Source organism: Stegodyphus dumicola, chromosome 6, assembly GCF_044657685.1.
Source record: "Stegodyphus dumicola isolate Sdum_Otavi_A_Nest chromosome 6, ASM4465768v1".
In the NCBI taxonomy this organism is placed as follows: Eukaryota; Metazoa; Arthropoda; class Arachnida; order Araneae; family Eresidae; genus Stegodyphus; species Stegodyphus dumicola.
The window spans coordinates 9,916,504-9,936,796 of record NC_140773.1 but is presented as its reverse complement, the minus strand read 5'-3'; the positions used below and the strand labels follow the sequence as shown (position 1 = coordinate 9,936,796).

Genomic DNA, 20,293 nt, shown 5'->3' with positions numbered 1-20,293 from the left:
AACTTGTTAATAATTTTACAAATATTGCATGCAGATTTACTAAAGGCATAAAAACCTTAACAGGAAGATAAGAGCAACATAATCCAATCATTTTTAAAGCAAAAAATGTACAATTTGCAAATATATAAGAATAAAGAAACTGAAATCACTGAGCCGAGTAACAGAGTGGATATACATATATTTGTATACTTTCGGTGCGGCCGATTGCGAAGTGTGCACATCTACATGTTATAACAGTCCTACATACAATATTTCAACGCTGAGTCTACTCGTTTTTGAGTTATGCGAGATACGTACGTACGCAAAGACACCACGAAAAATTCTCTTCAGAATTCATTTTAAAACCGTTTTATAATATTTTTTGGGAGAAAGAGTCCTTTATTCTGCCCTTACGTACAGATGTCACGCAAAAACATTGTTAAATTGCATTGGGCAGCGGTCAAAATGGATATTTTTGTTCAAATATGATACCTGAAATTTTTGACGATTACAATATTTCCTTTTTACTTCGTACAGAGAAGTAAAAATTAGTGGTTGGTAAGATTGCTTAGGCTTTCGCTATTCACGTTATTATTACCGTGGATAAATATATTTGTTTGATTGAAGAAATAAATAATCGTTATAATATTTCGTTATTTATATGTACTATTCGATATTTTTGCTATTTTTAGCAACATAATCTCAGCTTTACAAAGTTTCATCACGTGTTAGAATATTCTGTGTCAAAGGCAGGCAATCTTTTCTTTTACAAGTAATCGTTTAAATTTATTTCAAACTTCGAAATTTCGTTGTGAAAAAGAATAAATTAATATTCGTAGTTACAATACGTAATAAATTACACAATCCACTTTGCAGCTGAATTTATTTGAATTTTTCCCTTTCATTTTATACAGTGTTATGTCTAATATCAGCTGCTTAGAGCTCTTGAAGCTATAGCTGCTACATTTTGATCATTTTAAATGAGAAATAACGACGCTAAATTTATACACCTCGGTTTGCAATTAATACTTTTGTAATAAAATGGGTTACGGATAGTTTTTTAAATATTAAGAATTAAGATTTGGGAGGAAATGGATTCCTCTGCGGTATATTTCTCCTCTTGAAATAACTGTATTTGAAGTTATTCCCCGGTCGTAGCCGGTTCTGCTGTATTTTCATCTGTCTCAGCAGCATCCCCTGTAGTAGCCGGTTCTGCTGAGCCTTCATCTGTTGCACCTGCATCCCCTGTAGTAGCCGGTTCTGCTGAACCGTCATCTGTTGCACCTGCATCCCCTGTCGTAGCCGGTTCTGCACTGCCACCTTCGCTTGTAGCATCTTCACCTCCTGTTGTAGCTGGTTCTGTTGCATCTTCGCTTGTCGCTGCTGCATCCGAAGTGGCTTCGTCCGTAGCAGCTGGTCCAGAAGTTTCTTCCACTGCACTCACATCCGGACTAGTTTCAGCAGTAGCTGGTTCATCTGTTGGATTTGATGAATCGACAACTGCATTTGATGCTTCAGGTGTTGAAATGCCAGTAGTTTCTGCAGGCGGTGGATTTGTGTCTATGGATAATAAAAATTTAAAGTTTAATTCTGATTACATGAAGCAAAAAGTATCCACATGCACTCATTCAATATAAAAATTACAATAATCATATTGCTACGAAATGTACAGGCGCGGTATGATGGCTTCCCCGCAAAGCAGATTTAGGGTTGCCATAAAACGGCAAGGGACGGAAGCGTTGCCACATTTCGCAAGAAATCGCCCATTTGGCGACAAAATTGACGATATGCCATGGACGGATGGAGAACTTTCTGGAACGAATTCTTACCAGTTTAGCACAGAATGTTCTCGAACACAAGCCAAAAGCTATGTAAACCCTGCTGGTCCGCAGTCAGTTAGAGTGTGCCTCGTCGAGAGGGCGAATGGGAGTGCCTCGTGTAGTGCGAGATAGAGTGTCTCGAGTCATTCAGTCCGTGCGGAGTCGATCGAGTTGACAGCCGGGCAGCGAGTGCCGAGTGGGTCATCGAGTGCACCGAAAGAGTCTCGTAGTGTATTGCGGTTAGTGCATCCTCGAGAGAACGTCTTTGTGATATCTGGCGACTGTTTGGCGATCAACAGAGCATACTTGGCGCAGGTAGCCCTTCTCCGAAAAGGGTTAATGTATTTATTAGGAGTTGCATGTTAGCCTCGGAAGAGGAAGGTAGTAGATTGTACTATGCGGTAGGAGCGACGTACTGCTCTGAGTAACTATTATATTATGCTTTGAATTATATATTTAATAAATGTTTGTTTCGTCTTGCTAAATGGTGCCTTATTAAACCATGAAGTCATCACAACACACTCTCTTACGAGAAAACCAGAGAGGTTAGAAGCTTAGAGCGTTGAAAACGGAAGAGGCGTAAAGTTAAGCCTAACTAACGAAAGAAGTGTTCATTTGCAAAAGAGAGTAGAAACGTGAGAATTATTTAATCGAGAGTTTGAAAGGCTTGATTCTAAAGGAAAATAGAAGAAAATGTTCAAAAACGCAAAGAAAGAGGATTTAGTAACAGTTCTATTGGAAATTGGCGAAGAAGCATCCCCAGATTTGAAGCTGGTAGAACTGAAACACAAACTCCAGAATAGCAAGGAATACATCGAAGATGCTGATTTCGTGAAAGAAATTCTGATTACTACTGTGGAGAATAGAAAAAGAAAAGAAGAAATGGAAAGAATGCAAATGGAAGAAGAAAGAATAAGAACAGAAAGAGAACACGAAATAGAACTAGCGAAGATTCGAGCAACTCAAAATGAAGGAAGTAGAAGTCCAACACCTTTAATACAAAACACAGAACGAGAAACCGAAATTTCCCTGGACAAGCTGATCAAAGGAGTAGAAACACTGACTATACCAGTACCGAAGAGAGCAGAAGAATGGAATATATTTTTCGATTCTATCGAAAGAGCATTTAAGCACAAGAAGGTTCCTGAAGAATACAAATCAGAAATATTATTGAAATTAATTGGAGAAAAAGCTTCAAATGTGCTTGTTTATATAAAGGAGGAAGATCTGCAAAATTACGAAAAAGTGAAAACTCTTGTTCTGAAGGAATATCAACCTACTCCTCAAACCTGTTTAGAAAACTTCAGAAAAACTAAACGTTATTCCGGCGAAACGCATATCCAGTTCGCTTCAAGACTAACAGCTACATGGGACTATTACTGCAAGTCAAGAGAAGTAAAGGATTTCGAAACACTCAAGGAGTTAATTATTTCCGATAAATTATTCCAAGCATTAGATGAAGAAACAGCTGCACACGTCGCAATACGCCAAGGAAATAAATGGCTGAAGCCTCAAGAATTAGCTACAGAATGTGATATTTATTTCACGGCCAAAGGAAAATCTTTCGACGAAGTTCGAAATGGAATTAAGCGATCACCGAGATTCCTGGATACAACATGTGCACACGACAAATATATTCCACCACCCATGAGAAAAGAATATCCAAAACACGAAAGATTTCACGCGAGAAGAAAAGAATGTTATATTTGTGGAAATTATCAACACATCGCGAGAGATTGTCCAGACAAAAGAAGAAAGAACGAAACTGCAGTAAATAAGAAGGGAAAGGATGATTCCAAAACTCAAAAAAATTCAAACAGAACATCAAAAGAAGAAGCCATCGTAGCTAAAGTAGACTCATCCCATCTACGATCTGAATTCGCAGAACGCATCGTTCAACCACTGCAAAAAGTAGATATTTTTATTAACTCTGAGAAAATCGAAGCTATCGTAGACTCTGGAACGCAGATAACGATCGTACATTCATCGCTCATTCCAAATTTAGAGGAGAGAGAAGGAGGTAAAATATTGCTAACACCTGCTTTCGGACAACCAATTGAAGCAAAAGTTTGCCGTGTACCTATTTACCATAAAGATCATGGAAGCAATATATTTAATTTTATGGATACATTAATTGCAGTGACTGATAAGCTAAATGTGCCTTGCCTAATAACTCCAGAAATATACGAACTGTTGATTAATCCTGCGGCAGAAGAACCAAACGCAGAAAGAAATAATTACGGAAGCGAAAACTTACAAACTTTTTTCGCCAATGCACAGTCAAACGACAGCGTCGATTCCCCCCCCGCTAATGCTTATGGAGGAGAAAAACGAAGAGGAGGAAGGGAAGAAGGCGAGTGTTTATGTAAACACAGACTTATCGTCTGCTAAACGCCTACGCGAAGAGCAAGTTAACTGTCCCTCGCTGAGAGAAGCATGGAAGCTAGCAATAGAAAAAAAAGGAAATTATTCATTTATTGATCATCTTTTACATCACCAAGAAAAAATATTAGGACAGAATGTTTTTCAGTTAGTGCTTCCACTTAGTAGAAGAGCACAAGTGTTGGAATTAGCACATAGTTCCATTTTCGGTGCACATCTTGGGATAAGAAAAACAAAGGAGCGAATACGATATTCATTTTATTAGCCTGGATTAGCACAAGATGTTGAAACCTTTTGTAAAACGTGCAAAGATTGTCAGTTGAAAAGTCCAGAAAAGCGATCTGACAAGATTCCCATCACACCGGTCAGAAGGCCAGGATTACCTTTCGAAACAGTTAACATCGACATTATTGGACCTATTGAACCTCCCTCTGCTAGGAAACATAAATATGTGTTATATCTGGTAGATCAACATTCCCGATGGCCAGAAGCCATTCCACTGAGAAGCTTGACAGCAAAAGCCACTTGCGACGCGCTTTTGGAGATTTTCATGAGAACAGGAATCCCTAATACAATAGCTAGTGACAACGGAAGTAACTTCGTTTCAAAATTAACTAAAGAATTCCAGAAAAGACTAGGTTCTCACCCTAGGTTCTCTACACCTGCTTACAGTGCTTCAAATGGATTAGTAGAAAGATGGAACAAGTCCTTCAAGCAAATGTTACATCATGTCATCAGGACTGATCCTTCGAATTGGGATAAGCACATCCCATACCTGCTCTTTGCATACAGAGAAGTACCAAACTGCACCACGGGTGTCTCACCATTTCATCTGATGTATGGAAGACAACCAAGAGGTCCTTTAGCAGTACTGAAGTCTTCATGGTCAGGAGAAATACCTATACCACCTAATCTAAGTGAATCGGCAGTGGATTACTTACAACTTTTAAAAGTAAGGTTAGAACAAGCAGCCGAACAAGCCAATTTAATTGCAAGTGATAAACAACAAAAATATGCTGAGTACTTTAATCGGAGATCAATACCAAAAAATTTCAAAATCGGAGAACAAGTTTATTTACTCATACCAGATTCAAATAACAAACTCTATGCACGATGGACTGGTCCAGGAGAAATCGTGAATCATTGCCCACCTCATTCCTATAAAGTAAAACTACCTGATGGAAAGATCAAACATGTTCATGCAAATAAAATTAGAAAATTCCAAGCTAGTGTCAATGCAGTTGGAGTGATATTTGAAAATGAAGAAGAATTGGGAGAAATTATAACTTTACCAGGAAAAGATCTCTCGACCCCCCTGGAAGATTTTAAAATAGATGCAAATCTGAATTTAGAAAATTTGAATCCGCAGCAGAGAAGAAAATTGATAGCTCTTATCAACAAACACCGAGCACTATTCACCGGAAAGCTGAAAATAGCTAAAGTTGAAGCTCATAAAATTAGATTAATACCCAATATGGAGAGGAAGAAAACTTACATTTATAGGATTCCTGAAGCATTGAAACCCAAGGTCGATGAAGAAGTAGAAGAATTATTGAAATCGGGACTAATAGAAGAAAGTAATGCAGAAATAACTCATCCAGTAGTTTGTGTAAGCAAAAAAAATGGAGATATCAGATTGTGGTTAGATTATCGAGCTTTGAATGCAGTAACGAAGCCAGATGACTTTCCTATGCAAAATGCCATTGATTTAATGTACAGTATAGGAAGAGCCAACGTCATAACAACTTTAGATTTGCTGAAAGGATATTGGGCAATTCCCATGGAGGAACAAAGTAAAGAGTACACATCGTTCAAAACTCATCGAGGTCAATATCAGTTTAAAGTGCTACCCTTTGGATTAAGGAACGCAGTAGCAACTTTTCAGAGAGTAATGAATAACGCGCTGAAAGAATTTCAACAATTTTCAAAAGCCTATATTGATGACATAGCTATATTTTCCACGGATTTCGACACTCATCTCCGACATCTGGATAAAGTTTTTACCAAACTAGAGTCACTTGGATTTACTATCAATTCGAAGAAATGTTCGTTTGCAATTGATTTAATGTACAGTATAGGAAGAGCCAACGTCATAACAACTTTAGATTTGCTGAAAGGATATTGGGCAATTCCCATGGAGGAACAAAGTAAAGAGTACACATCGTTCAAAACTCATCGAGGTCAATATCAGTTTAAAGTGCTACCCTTTGGATTAAGGAACGCAGTAGCAACTTTTCAGAGAGTAATGAATAACGCGCTGAAAGAATTTCAACAATTTTCAAAAGCCTATATTGATGACATAGCTATATTTTCCACGGATTTCGACACTCATCTCCGACATCTGGATAAAGTTTTTACCAAACTAGAGTCACTTGGATTTACTATCAATTCGAAGAAATGTTCGTTTGCAAAACCTTAAATTAAATATTTAGGACACATCATTGGATCAGGAAAACATCAACCAGATCCCGAGAAAATAGAGGCAATCAAGAAGCTGGAAACGCCGAAAACGAAAAGAGATCTTAAAAGTCTGTTAGGACTATGTAATTATTATCGCGATTATATCCCAGGGTATGCAGAGATCGCCTACCCACTCACAGAACTCACGAAAAATAAACAACCGGAAATACTCGAATGGAAAGAAATTCATGAGTCAACATTTCAACAACTGAAGGAACGATTAGCGATGTCAACGGAGCTGATCACCCCAACACTGCAGGATCTGTTTGTCATTCATTCTGATGCATCCCAAATCGGAATAGGTGCATGTTTGTCACAGCAAAGGGGAGAGAAGCAGTTTCCCATCTGCCACGCGAGCAAGAAATTATCGAAACCTCAACAGAGCTGGCCGACTATAGAGCGTGAAGCTTATGCTATAGTATGGGCATTGAAGAAGTTTGAACCTTGGATATTCGGTTCATCGGTGAAAATTGTGACTGATCATAATCCTCTAGCCTTTATAGTGAGAAATGCTCCGCAATCGTCCAAATTACAACGATGGGCCATAGCTTTGCAGAAATATAATCTCGAAATAGAACATTGCCCTGGAAAAAAACTGTCAAACGCGGATGCATTATCCAGACTTCCCACTTGTGAACTTTGAACATTAATTTACTGTTCATCTTCACGAACATTTTGTGTAGTTAATAATTAGATAGTTTTTCTTTGCTTTTCATAATCATTTTACAATTTTGTGCAAATAAGATGTTTATGTAATTTGAAATAGATAGAGAAATTATAGGATAACAAATATTCGAGGTAAGTGGTAAATTTAGATATTTGTCTCCCAAGGATTTAAATCATGCTGCAGCATCATTAATTAAAAGGAATGTTAAGAATATAATTTTATATATATATAAGAAACTTAATAATTTTACTGTCATCATTGGAATAATACTAGGGTATATTTGAACATGTTTATAAAAGAAAATATCAACTTGGTTTCTTTGAATTAAGAATTGATAAATTGTTACAATAATAATAAGGTTCGGAACAAGTGAAGTTAAAAATGATTTATCTATGTTTATATATAAAAATGTGTTATCTATGTTTATGTAGTAAATTGAGGTATGTCTATAGTAAATGAGATTTGAAAATTAAGATAGAATGTATAAAAGTATATGTAGTTTTTTTTTCTTTTTCACGTTGATCGCAAACAGTTGCTAGATTTTAGTTTCCAGATTGCTGATTGATTTGTAAATAATATCAACAACAATCTTACGACGGGGATGTGATATCTGGCGACTGTTTGGCGATCAACAGAGCATACTTGGCGCAGGTAGCCCTTCTCCGAAAAGGGTTAATGTATTTATTAGGAGTTGCATGTTAGCCTCGGAAGAGGAAGGTAGTAGATTGTACTATGCGGTAGGAGCGACGTACTGCTCTGAGTAACTTATATTATGCTTTGAATTATATATTTAATAAATGTTTGTTTAGTCTTGATAAATGGTGCCTTATTAAACCATGAAGTCATCACAGTCTTGAGCTCCAGGAACGACTGAACCGAAGAGTCGGGAGCTGTGTTCTGTGTGTCGTCGAGTGCATCGCGAGTTATCGTGGAGAGTCTCAAGAGTACGTGGAGTCCCGAGAACGACAAAGCACAGTCGGGAGCTGTACTCTGGTGCTTTGCAATAAAGCTGTGTCCACCGCGATAGCCTGAAGGCTGTGTCGCTGATTGTTCCAGCGTATTTATAGTAGTTCATCGACGACTGTAAAACGTGTTTTGGAGCTGTCCTGACAATACTGGCTAATAAAGTGTGTTTCGATACTTCATCAAGTGTCGTCGTTATTCACTCCGGGAAAGTCTCAACCGAAGAGTCGGGAGCTGTGCTCTGTGTGTCGTCGAGTGCATCGCGAGTTGTAGCGTGGAGAGTCTCGAGAGTGCGTGGAGTTCCGAGAACGAGCAAGTCGAGAGCTGTACTCCTGGTGCTTTGCGTTGTAACTGTCTTGACCGTTATAGCCTGATAGTATCGCTGATTGTGCCAGCGTGTTTATAGTAGATCTTCGACGACTGTAAAAGTGTTTTGGACTGTAAAAGTGCTGATTTAAAATATTCCTAAACAGAGTACAACTTTGATTATTGAAACTGAGGTAAGTCGAAATTTCTATAGTCGAAATAAACATTTCACGATCAAGGCGGTTATAAAAATATGTTGTTATTTCTATATTTTCTTGGGGGAGGAGGGGAAAAACAGATTTTTGATTCGAAATATTCAATAAGTCCGAATTTTGTGGTTAACACTGAAATTATTTTTAGCATTTCTCTCTCAGTATCTAAATCAAACTTTATTCCCAAACCAACGAAATCATGCCTCAAATCTCTAGGAGAAATCTTAAATGCAAAGTAATTTTCATTACCTAGAATTTATGAAATCTTCCCTACAAGCAATGGAATTCATCTAACAAGCAGTCAAAAATAAGCTTTAAAGCATTGAAATTTGTTTCAGAAAGGTAATCTTTATATTCATTTGGAATAAAGCAAAACTAAGCTTTCGATTTTCTTCTTTTATATTCTACATTTTAAAATATTAATTTATCTTCTTTAAAAAATAAAATATGATCTTTTTAAAATACTGATCTTATTAAACTGTTGGTACAGTGGATGGACAAAAATACGGAAACACCTTGTGAAATGCATGTTTGAAAAGAAAGATTTATTTTAATGAAAAATGTAGGTGGCGCTGGCGTTTTTGACCACTGACGCCACCTATACAACTTCGTCAATGTGCTAAACAGTTCAGTTGTTGTCGGAGTACTGTTATGTGAGGTTGTCATTGCATTATGTGAGAGTTAACAGACTTCGAACGTGGGCAAATTGTTGGAGCACGTATGGTTGGTGCTTCCGTAAACAAGGTAGCTGAGGTGTTTCGTGTTTCAAGAGGTACTGTATCGAAGATTTATTCCGCATATTTGAAAAGCGGAAAAACATCATCTGCTAAATCACAGCGCGGACGAAAGTGTGTCCTGAGTGATCGTGACAGACGATCATTAAGGGCAATTGTGACGAAAAATAAGAAGACCACAGCTGCAAAAGTTACTGCTGAAATGAATTTTGTGTTACCGAACCCTGTGAGTACCAAAACAATTAGAAGGGAGCTTCATAAACAGGGAATTGCTGGCCGTGCTACAATTGAGAAGCCACTCATCAGTGATGCTAATGCCCGTAACAGGAAAAGGTGGTGTTTAAGTCATAAAGCCTGGACTATAGAGCAGTGGAAGCGAGTAATATGGTCTGACGAGTCTTCTTTCACATTGTTTGCCACTTCTGGCCGAGTTTACGTCTGGAGAACGCCATCTCAAGCCTATAATACAGACTGCTTGTTGCCAAGAGTGAAACATGGCGGGGGTTCTGTTATGGTTTGGGCAGCCATATCGTGGTTCTCTGCTAGCCCCATGATAACTGTGTCAGGGCACATGACTGCCAAGACTTATGAACATTTTGGCCGATCAAGTTCATCCCATGGTACAAACTTTGTTCCCCGATGGTGATGGTGTCTTCCAAGATGACAAAGCCCCTGTTCACACAGCTCATATTGTCCAGGACTGGTTTCCTGAGCACGAGGATGAGTTGTTCCATCTCCCCTGGCCACCACAGTCAGCAGACCTGAATATTATCGAACCTTTGTGGTCTACATTGGAACGGAAAGTGCGTTCTCGTTATCCACCGCCAACATCGTTATCTGAAATTGCCACCGTTTTGCAGGAAGAATGGTATAATATTTCCTTGGCAAACATACAGGAACTGTATTTATCCATTCCGAGAAGACTGCAAGCTGTTTTGGATGCCAACGGGTTTCCTACACAATATTAAGCAAAGAAACATGTTTTTTAAAGGTGTTTCCATATTTTTGTCCAACCCCTGTATTAACGCTTTATTTAAGGTGCCCCTTAGTGAAGGAAAAATAAGTATTATCAAATGCAAAGGCAGCATTTTAATAACTCTCGTATTCACCTTTGAACGTACGTCGTTTAATTCTCCAATAAGATAATATGATTTGTACCATTATCATTTTATTTAACATTTTATTAAAAGTGTTATTTAACACTTTTCTATTGGAAATTCACGAATTAAAAAACTAAAATGCTTGATTTTAAATATATTTTAACATTTTTCTACACAGAAATATTTTCTATCATTAATACATTCTGCTTTACTTTATCAAATACATTTATATGCATATTGGTGCAAAGTCCTAGATGTGTTTTATGTATAAGAATGTTTAACTCGAATTTTCGTTATTCCAAAATTTTTTTCTGATTAATTGAAGTCTTGAGTTCAAAAGTATCTAGCTTAGAAAAGTTTAAACACATATTTGTTTAGCATTAATTATTAAGAGCGGGGGAAAAGGAACTGAAATGAAATAAATTTGTTAACAGAAGATAAATTCGTTAATACAGTGCAATAATTATGCTTACTTAATTACAAAGACAAGATTATGTATTGAAATAAACCGAAGGAAATAACCATGTGTTATTATATAAACAACAATAAAAATAAAGTTATTTATTTAAATATTTGTAACGTATCTCATGTTAGCCGAGCAATACCTGAAACAAAAATTCAGGATATGAGATATAAAATACTTATATACAGTATTGCTTACGATACCTTGGAAGGATACATTAGCATTGTAATTATGCGGCATGCTGAAATAAAGATGCTAGGCAAAAGCGATCATTTCACGAACATTTTTGATAGTCTCTTGAAGCGTTTCAACAAATTGTCCGTAAGAATTGTAGAGACATTAGCTATTTTGGAAGTAGGAAAGAGGAAAAATATGCAACGGCTTCGCTGGGAATCGAGCCACAGACCTCTGGAATACGCGCCTAGTGTGCAGACCACCACACCACGAAGGCATGCCAAGAAAGCGGGAGAAATACCATATAATACTCCCCCTTTCAAAGGGCGACTTGGGTTTTTAGGGGACCCAATCGCCAAACCTTGGGTGGGGAGAATCGTCATCAACCAACCTTTTAGTTCGGGCGCCACTTGTAGAGACATTAGGTATTTTGGAAGCAGGGAAGATGAAAAATATGCAATGCCTTCACCGGGAATTTAACCACGGACCTCTGGAATATGCGCCCAGTGTGCAGACCACCACACCATGAAGGCATGCCAAGAAGGCGGGAGAAATACCTTATGCATTGCGTAGTAACGCTTAATCCTAAAAATTCGTTCTGCTTGGGAAAATCTCACTGTTATCTTGCATCAGACAAGCTGGCGGAATAGAAAGCACCTGGAATAAAAGTATAACCACCAACGAAGTAACGCTTAATCTAAAAAATTGTTCTGAATGCGAAAACCTCATGCTTATCTTCCACGAAACAAGCTGATTCTAAAGCTAGCAGCTTAACAGCAACTGAAATTTCAAGTGACATATTACTTGTAATAATATAGAGGTGTCATCTGTTGAAACAATTTGGTATTAATGTCCATTTTAGAATTTCTCCAATTTTTGAAATTTTGAGTACCTGACAGAGTCAACATCTAAAGAACTGTTGAAGAGCTGACCGAAATCAGTAGGGTTATAAGGTATTTCTCCAGCCTTCGTGGTGCAGTAGTCAGTACGCTCGACGCGTATTCGAGAGGTCCGTGGTTCGAGTCCCGGCGAGCATATTTCACAAGTGCACATCAACGCAGCCACTGAGGGAGGGATTTCGAAAATGGACCAATGAGCTGCTATTGCTCTTGTATCGCTAAATCTTCGTGCATGTGAGCGTATGTTGTTTACGTTTTAATTTGCATTTGTTTCACAGTTATAAATACATGACGTAATAATAGAAATCTTGTAGTGCTTTCGTTTTCGGAGTTTAATTAATCGCTGACATTTCACTTTCGAGATTTTTATCACACACTAATATTTGGATTGATGTTCACGACATATTATGTGGATTAAGAGAATTCAAGTGTATATTTTTTTAAATTGAGATGAGAATGACTGAAAGTGTTACAATGAATCTAGTGTTTTCTTATTTCAGTGCTTGCATTCTTTTGATTTTGAAAGTATAAGATTCAGAATACATATGATTTGATTATATTCATTGTTAAAATTAAAAGTTATATGTGAATAAATTGAATATACTCGTTGTGAAAAAGATAAATTCACTCTGCTTGATGAGTATTTCTTGTGTAGACAGTGCACTAAAAGTGAGCAGTTATTAAATGTGAAATTTAACACACTAAATGTATACGAATGCAAATTAGTAAATTTCACTTTGAATAAAATTTTGCATTGGTTATTATTATACAACATCTTTTTCATACAGACTGCAATAAAAACGGCTGACTTCTATTTACATATAAAATTGTTGTAAATATTTTTCTGATACGCATAATAGTTTTATGTAAAGATTGCATTTGAGCTCAGATGTTTATCATATATTTCTTTCTTCATCTTATTTATCACTTATTAAGTAATATTTCACATCGATATTTTTGCGAAGTATCCAACATGTGTTTGTACGAGGGGGAGTCAAATGAAAACCATAATTATTTTTTTAAATATGATTTATTGGTCACACAGGGTACAGAAGTAAATCACTTTTCAACATAGTCCCCTCCTCGTTCAATGCAAGTCCGCCAGCGCTTCGTTCGGAAGAGCCTGAGTACCTGCAGGAAAAAAGTCTTTTGAGTGACGGCGCAACCACTCGTGCACCGCGTTGCGTACCTCTTCATCGGAGTGGAACTTCCTGCCGCCCATTGCTTCTTTGAGCGGACCAAACAGATGGAAATCGCTCGGTGTGAGGTCTGGCGAGTAAGGGGGATGGGGGAAGTATTCAAATTTCAGGTCTGTGATGGTCGCAACCGTTGCACGCGCCGTATGGGGCCGTGCACTGTCGTGTTGCAGCAGCACACCGGCTGACAGCAATCCACGTCGTTTCGTTTTGATGGCAGGCCGGAGATCATTTTTTAGGAGGTCCGAGTACGTAGCAGAGGTTCCTCGTGGCGTGTAGTGTTCCAAAATGATGCCCTTTTCGTCCCAAAAGAGGGTCAGCATAACCTTCCCTGCAGACGGCTGTGTCCGAAACTTTTTGGGTTTCGGTGATGAGGAGTGGCGCCACTCCTGGCTCGCTCGCTTTGTTTCAGGCTGATGGTAATGCACCCATGCCTAAAAATGTCAATCGTTTTCACACCTTCACTTCGCAAAAACCGAATCACAGAACGCTGCTCCTCGCTGGTGCATGTGGCTAGTGGGGCTGCCATTTTGGAACTGTTGTTGCGCCGGTGTTTGTGCATCTGCCGGCCGCTGCCACCTAGGAGACATCCGGCATACTATCGCAAACAGGTATGCCAACTTACAGCTCACTGGCGCCATATGCGGATTTTTATTTCTACTTTTATGGTTCTCAGTTGACTCCCCTACGTACTTATTTCAACCAGGTAGTGAAATCTTCATGATTGCCTATATTTGATCTAAGTTCGCAATGAAAAGTTTCAGAAGCAATCGACGATGCTTTAATTATTTTGTACAGAAAATTGCGTGGTAGAATAGAATATTTTCAACCATTTTGCTTAAATCTTAAAGCACGCGAAAGGTCATATGACATGACAGAAATATTACTGGATGCTCATTGGTCCATCCTAGAAGCCACTCCCTCGGTGGCTACACAGATGTGTACTTGTGAAATATGCTCCCGGCGAGGGCATTGCTCATTTTTCATGTCTCCTGTTTCGAAATAACACAATGTCTCTGCAGGGTGATATCCCAAAACTTGGTATTTTTACAAAGTTGTTTGTAAAAATGAACAGAATTGTAATATTATTGATTGTGAGTACCTCTAATCCACTGGATAAAACACACTACCTTTAAACACTTCCTGTCCTAAATACTTTCTTGTTCTTTCAGCCCATCACAGGCCACAGGCCAAGGCCATCTCAACAAACTTCCTCCAACGGATCCGATTAGTCGCTACTGTCTTCCAACGATTGATTTTTATACTCCTGAGATCTGCCGACATAGTCTATTCATCTTGTGCGAGGTCTTTATCTTTTCTTGGTACCCTCTACATTTACAAAAGTCACCTTTTTAACAGCGTTCAAGTTGTCACATCTAAAAATATGTCCAAGTCACCCGATACGATAAGATTTGATGACTCGGACAATATTTGGCTGTTTGTATCTTCTAAATATTTCATGGTTAAACAAATTTCTCCATCTATTATTTTCTCTAGTTGGGCCATTTATTTTTCGCAGTATTTTTCTTTTAAAAATTAGAAGTATTTCTTTATCTGTTTTTGCTAATGGCCAACATTCACTAACATACAATATAATAGGTCTAATAACAATTTTATAAACACAATAACACGCCGAATAAATACTAATTCAGAAGTCAAACAACAAAAATCAGCGTTATACCTACAAAAATTTTTCACAGGACTAGTTTCGATGGTTTTATCGAACCATCATCTTCAGCTGCAAAACCGCAAGATGATGGCATTTTATAAACATTTATTTTTGTCTTGAAGATTAATAATTTAGACGCTGAAAAATTCTTTAAATCATAATAACATCTATTACCTCTAAATAATCTATTGTCAGTTTCAAGTTTAATATTATTATCGTTAGAGATGATGGTACCGAGATACTCCCAGGAAAGTATAAGATAGCTGTTCTCAACCTTTTGATTAACAGCTACCTTCTAAAGAAAATTGAAAACTTCATTACCACCACTACATTCTACAATGATTATTTTTTAATATCTCAGTAGAAAAATTTAAATATATATATATATATTGTCATTTGCACAGCCTATTTTCTATTCGTGTTAAATATGCACGCGTAAAAATATATTAGATTAAAAATTGGTTACCATTTTAATTACCAAAATTTAAATTAGAATGCTTTAATTCTAAATTTTAGTGTGGAATTTGGGCCTGTTTAAGAGATATCAATTTCTTTATGATTTCTTATTTTTAATTTTTCTTATCTCACTTAGTTTGAACCGTAAATTAGGACCCAATTTTAATTTTGTTCTTTATTTATTTTTCAAATATAACATGGAAGAAAATCCTTGTTCACACAAATAGGACGTACAAAAAAAGGAAAAAAAAAAAAATTAATAGCTTTATTTGAAATGCCTTTCAGTTCTTTTTTTTGGTTCAGTCAAAGGTTGTGTATGTTATTTTCCAAATATTCAGTTAGATTTCTATTATGATCAATTTTTATCAGTTGTTCTTTTTCTTCTCGAGATAAAAATTTCAGGTTTATTTAAACAAAATGTATTTCTAATTTCCAATGTCCTTTTTCATAATCATCTGGAAAATACATGTTGAAATTATTTATCAGTGAAAAACAACAAGTTTTAATGTCGGATGCTAATTTTTCATTTATTTTCAAATTATTTCCGGTTAGAAAACTTTCTAAAAGTGGCAAAAGGCTTAAAATATTATTATACAATTCTTTGATCATTAGCTCGAGTGTTTTTATCACTGTATTTATGTTATCTTTAATGTAAACAAATTAAAATTTTGTTTTTCTAATCATAAATTTAATTCATTTTAACTTTCTAAAAATCGCAGGAAAATGTTTCGATTGTCTAAAGCAATATCTCTTGACAGAAGTCTGTCCTTCTTCTGCAGGTGTTGTTCAAGTATGCTGGCAGACTCCTTTAATGCAAGAAGCGAAAAATAATCTTCTTATCAGCATATTAATACACTCTGTCACAAAAATTATGTGTATCTGGAAGAAATTGCTGCATAATCACAAAACGCGGCAGGAATGTTAGTCTGTAAGAGATATGCAAGTGATTTAAATTTCGATGCCAATGGGACTAAGGACGCCATGCGCATATGAGATGCGCAGCTAAAAGAGTTTAAAAGCATGATTGCTCGTGTCGTAATGCTATTCAAACAAATTCGTCCACTTGAATGGACGGTATTCTGACTAGATATGCCTCTGAGACGTAACCGACAGCAATACGAACAGTTGTCGGACTTTGAGAAGGGGCGTATCGTAGGCCTCAGAGAAGCACGTTGGTCGAACAGGCATATTGGTCCCCATCTTCGGTCGAAGCGATATGGTAGTTGCTATGTGTTGGCGATTAATCGATCACGAATGGGATAGTCTACCGTCGCGGTAGATCAAGGCGTTCCAGGAACGTTAATGAGCGGGAGGATCGCGCCATCATAAGAGCGATCACTTCCGCACAAATAACGTCACTAGCATCGACTTGACGTTATTAACCACCTTCTTGCATCCAGTGGTATCAAGGGAAGCCATTCGGAAAGACCTGGTCGACGCCCATTAAGACTCTTACCACTGACTCCACATGATAGGCAGTGTCGATTGGATTTTTGTCGAACTCGGGCAAGCTGAAGTGTGACTGACTGGAGACGTGTGATCTTCAGCGATGAATCCCGATTCAATCTCAATGCTGATGAACAAAGCACACGCGTGTGGAAGCGACCAGGCCAGTGGTCTGATCCTGTTTTTGCTGTCGAGCGGCATACGACTATTACATAAAGTGTGGCAGTGTGGGGAGCGATTCGTTGGGGACATACGATCACCTGTAGTCGTCTTTCAAGGCACTATGATGGCTCGCAGTTACGTGGACGTCACTTTAACGCCGGCTGTACTACATATGCTATCGAGAAGCCCAGATGCCATTTTTCAGCAAGCCAAAGCTCGTCCACATACTGGGCGACTCTACCAATGTCTTCAAGGATATGACATATTCCTGTGGTCTTCCAGGTCACCACTCCTTAGCCAATAGACCATGTTTGAAACATGCTTGGAAGGCAAATGCAGCCTCCCAGGAATATTGGTGAATTAACTGCCCAGTTGCAAAATTTATGGCATGATCTTTCACAAGGGGTCATAGGTGACCTACTTGATCCAATGTCCCGCCGTGCTTCGGTTTGTATAGCTGCCAGAGGTGGCTATACTACTTACTAATTTTTAATCTTTTTCATGCTAAAACTTCTTAATATAAAGCGATCTTTTGTTCTGAATTTGTAATTATTTGTCCATCTCCTCATACACTACATACATGTTAAGTTCCGTGATAGCAGTTCGTTTCTTTCTGGGTGCTTATATTGTTTCATGGCAGAGCGTATTTTGCCGCACGTGGAATTAAGCACTTTTTCAAACCAAGTTTTATGTCAACTTATGTGTAGCCACTCCATAATCTGTAGCTGGTTAATTCGTAGCAGTTATGAATTTATAAGTTAAATTAACTTACGATCCACAATGCATTTCTTATTAAAACTTTACGTATGATAACATCAACAAAACTGAAACTGAAAATGAAGCTAAAATTTTAACAGACTTGTAGCGTGTTATACTTTCTGCGTGTTTGTAATTTATTGCTTTTTTCATATGATAAACATAACGTACTAAATTGTTCAAAGGGAGTTTAAATTGGAAAAGATACCTTTCAGGACAACTCTTAAAATCACATCTCATGAAAATTATTGCAAATTCTATGACTGAGTAATACTATTGTAAAATAAGTACTGGCAAAAGGGGGAAATGTTATAAACGAAAATTACTTGCAAAAGAAGAGTTTGTAGACTAAAAATCTGACTTATAATAAATATAGTAGGAATATACAATAGGTGTTCTAAAATAAATGAACAAATAACACAGGGTGCAGCATTTAACGTTACCAGTTTTCAAAATAGGATTATATTTATTATCCGGAGCAAAAAATACAACTGAGTGTTACATACCGTAGATATATCTTAGATTTACAAAAAAAAAAAAAAAAAAAAAAAAAAAAAAAAAAAAAAAAAAACAGGCCTAACTTCCTCAACAGAATACTTCGCAGCTGTCGCCCATCTTTGTTAAGGCAATGGTGCCATCTTCTAAGTGCATTTTGCATTTGTCGTGTAGTGTATTTGCCATTAGTGATGTAGAGTATTCTGTAAATTATTCTCATTAGGTCTGTTGCTGTAGAGCATGGGAAACTCAACGAGAGCTACTGTATGCCACCAAACCGAAAAACTCTCCGGAAATGAAGACTTCTTTAAGGGGGTATAGCATCATCATCCGTGGCGCGACAGCCCAGGGTGGGCCAAGGCCCTCTGAACTAGACGTTTTCAACACCTCTACTAGCAACAAACTCCTCCAATTCCTAGTTTCAAGGATTAAACAATCCTCCTCCACAGCAGTGTTTCTTAACCGCCGGTCTGCAAGAAATGTTTGCTGGTCCACGAAATATTCAGCTATCTGTCCAAAATCCAAAGTGTCATCGGCCGACAACCGATATTACAACAGCACCTATATTACAATAACAATAGTTTACTAGTTTAATATTTGTTTATATGAAAAAATTGTGCCAATGGGTCGAATTATTAAATTTACCGGTCCGCGAGAACGTACCGGTCCTTGGAGTAAATCCAGTTGAGAAACTTTGCTCTACAGCATCTATCCATCGAAGTCTAGGTCTTCCTCGAAGTTCAAATTTTAACTCGTGGTGTACCTAATGTTAATAGCCTTAAAAATGCAATTTTCCAGGAGATTACGAATGTTTTACAGGACTGTGTTGTGTCATGGCAAATCTACATAGGACAAGACAGGGTGTTGATGAAGTAAGGCCTGTTTTGTGAATCCAAAACATTGACTACGTAACCGTTTTTGATTGTATTCATTTCTCATGTAACAAATGGGTTATCCTGCTTTGCATAACATCAAATGCTGCCCTCTTTGATACAAAAATATCAATTAGAATAGTACTACTTGATAATACATACCAATCTATCTACAACATATACACATTAGAGGGGGAAGGACGTAAGAATGCACGAGAAAACACGATATTAAACAATTCAAGTGTAAGCTAAATATTTTATCGAATACGCATTTAAAAAAAAATGAACGAATATTCTAACCTCTTGCTATTAGATGAATAACATTTCCAGGCTTATGATAATTCGGTGGTTTAGAACCCATCATCAGCAGAAAGGGCAGAAAATATTTTCCAAGAGTCATTTCTTCAAAAATGAATAGCTTTTCAACACCCAAAGTAGTGGATTAAAAAACAGCTTGGTAAATTTCACGGAGAATAGAACAAGTTGGTAACACAGACAGCGTCGCTAAAAGACAGCAAAATTCCACTCTAGGAATTTCCAGAATATTTGCGCATGTGCAATTTACGTTATTAGATCCTTTCAGATAAATAGAACAAATATAAGCAATGACTTATATCCGTTTACCTACTTGTTTTCTGTATGTTTCTGAGAATACACCAAGAATATATCCCATTAATCCGCATATTTATCCGTCTTTCTTCTAAGAATACATTTTTGCTTGTGGCTCGTAAAATTATGAATTTTAGGCTTATTTGTTGTTTATTATATCCCGGAAGTTTAAATAATTTTGTATCTTTAACTAGCAAATGTTCCTATTTCTATATTATAACATAAATTCATATGGGAATAATCTGAATTATCATCAAATTTTCTTTGTTAAAAAAAATAAATAAATAAAACATTTTCATGAAATAAGCTGTTATAAAATTACGAGTATTAAGGAGCTAAAAAAGGAAAAATAAAAAAATCTGAAAGGGTTAAGATTTTAATGATCGTCCCAAAAGGCTCTCTTAAAGATTAACATGGTTTATCAGTAGAGATTATACTCAGATATGGCCCAGGTGAAACAGCAAAACATTTTA

At 37.1% G+C, this 20,293-nt stretch overlaps 1 protein-coding gene and 1 long non-coding RNA gene across 2 annotated transcripts in view; one reads left to right on the top strand and one right to left on the bottom strand.

Annotated features, from left to right (window-relative positions):
• LOC146996668 (uncharacterized) overlaps window positions 1-20,293 on the top strand; it is a 74,498-nt gene that overhangs the window by 44,874 nt on the left and 9,331 nt on the right. The gene's annotated exons all lie outside the window — the stretch shown is intronic.
• LOC118191344 (uncharacterized) lies at window positions 844-19,721 on the bottom strand. Its single transcript, XM_035362139.2, has 2 exons — window positions 19,512-19,721; window positions 844-1,539 (listed from the first exon to the last, which is right to left on the bottom strand). The coding sequence occupies exons 1-2, from the start codon at window positions 19,609-19,611 to the stop codon at window positions 1,121-1,123; spliced, it is 519 nt and encodes a 172-aa protein (XP_035218030.1). The 5' UTR covers window positions 19,612-19,721; the 3' UTR covers window positions 844-1,120.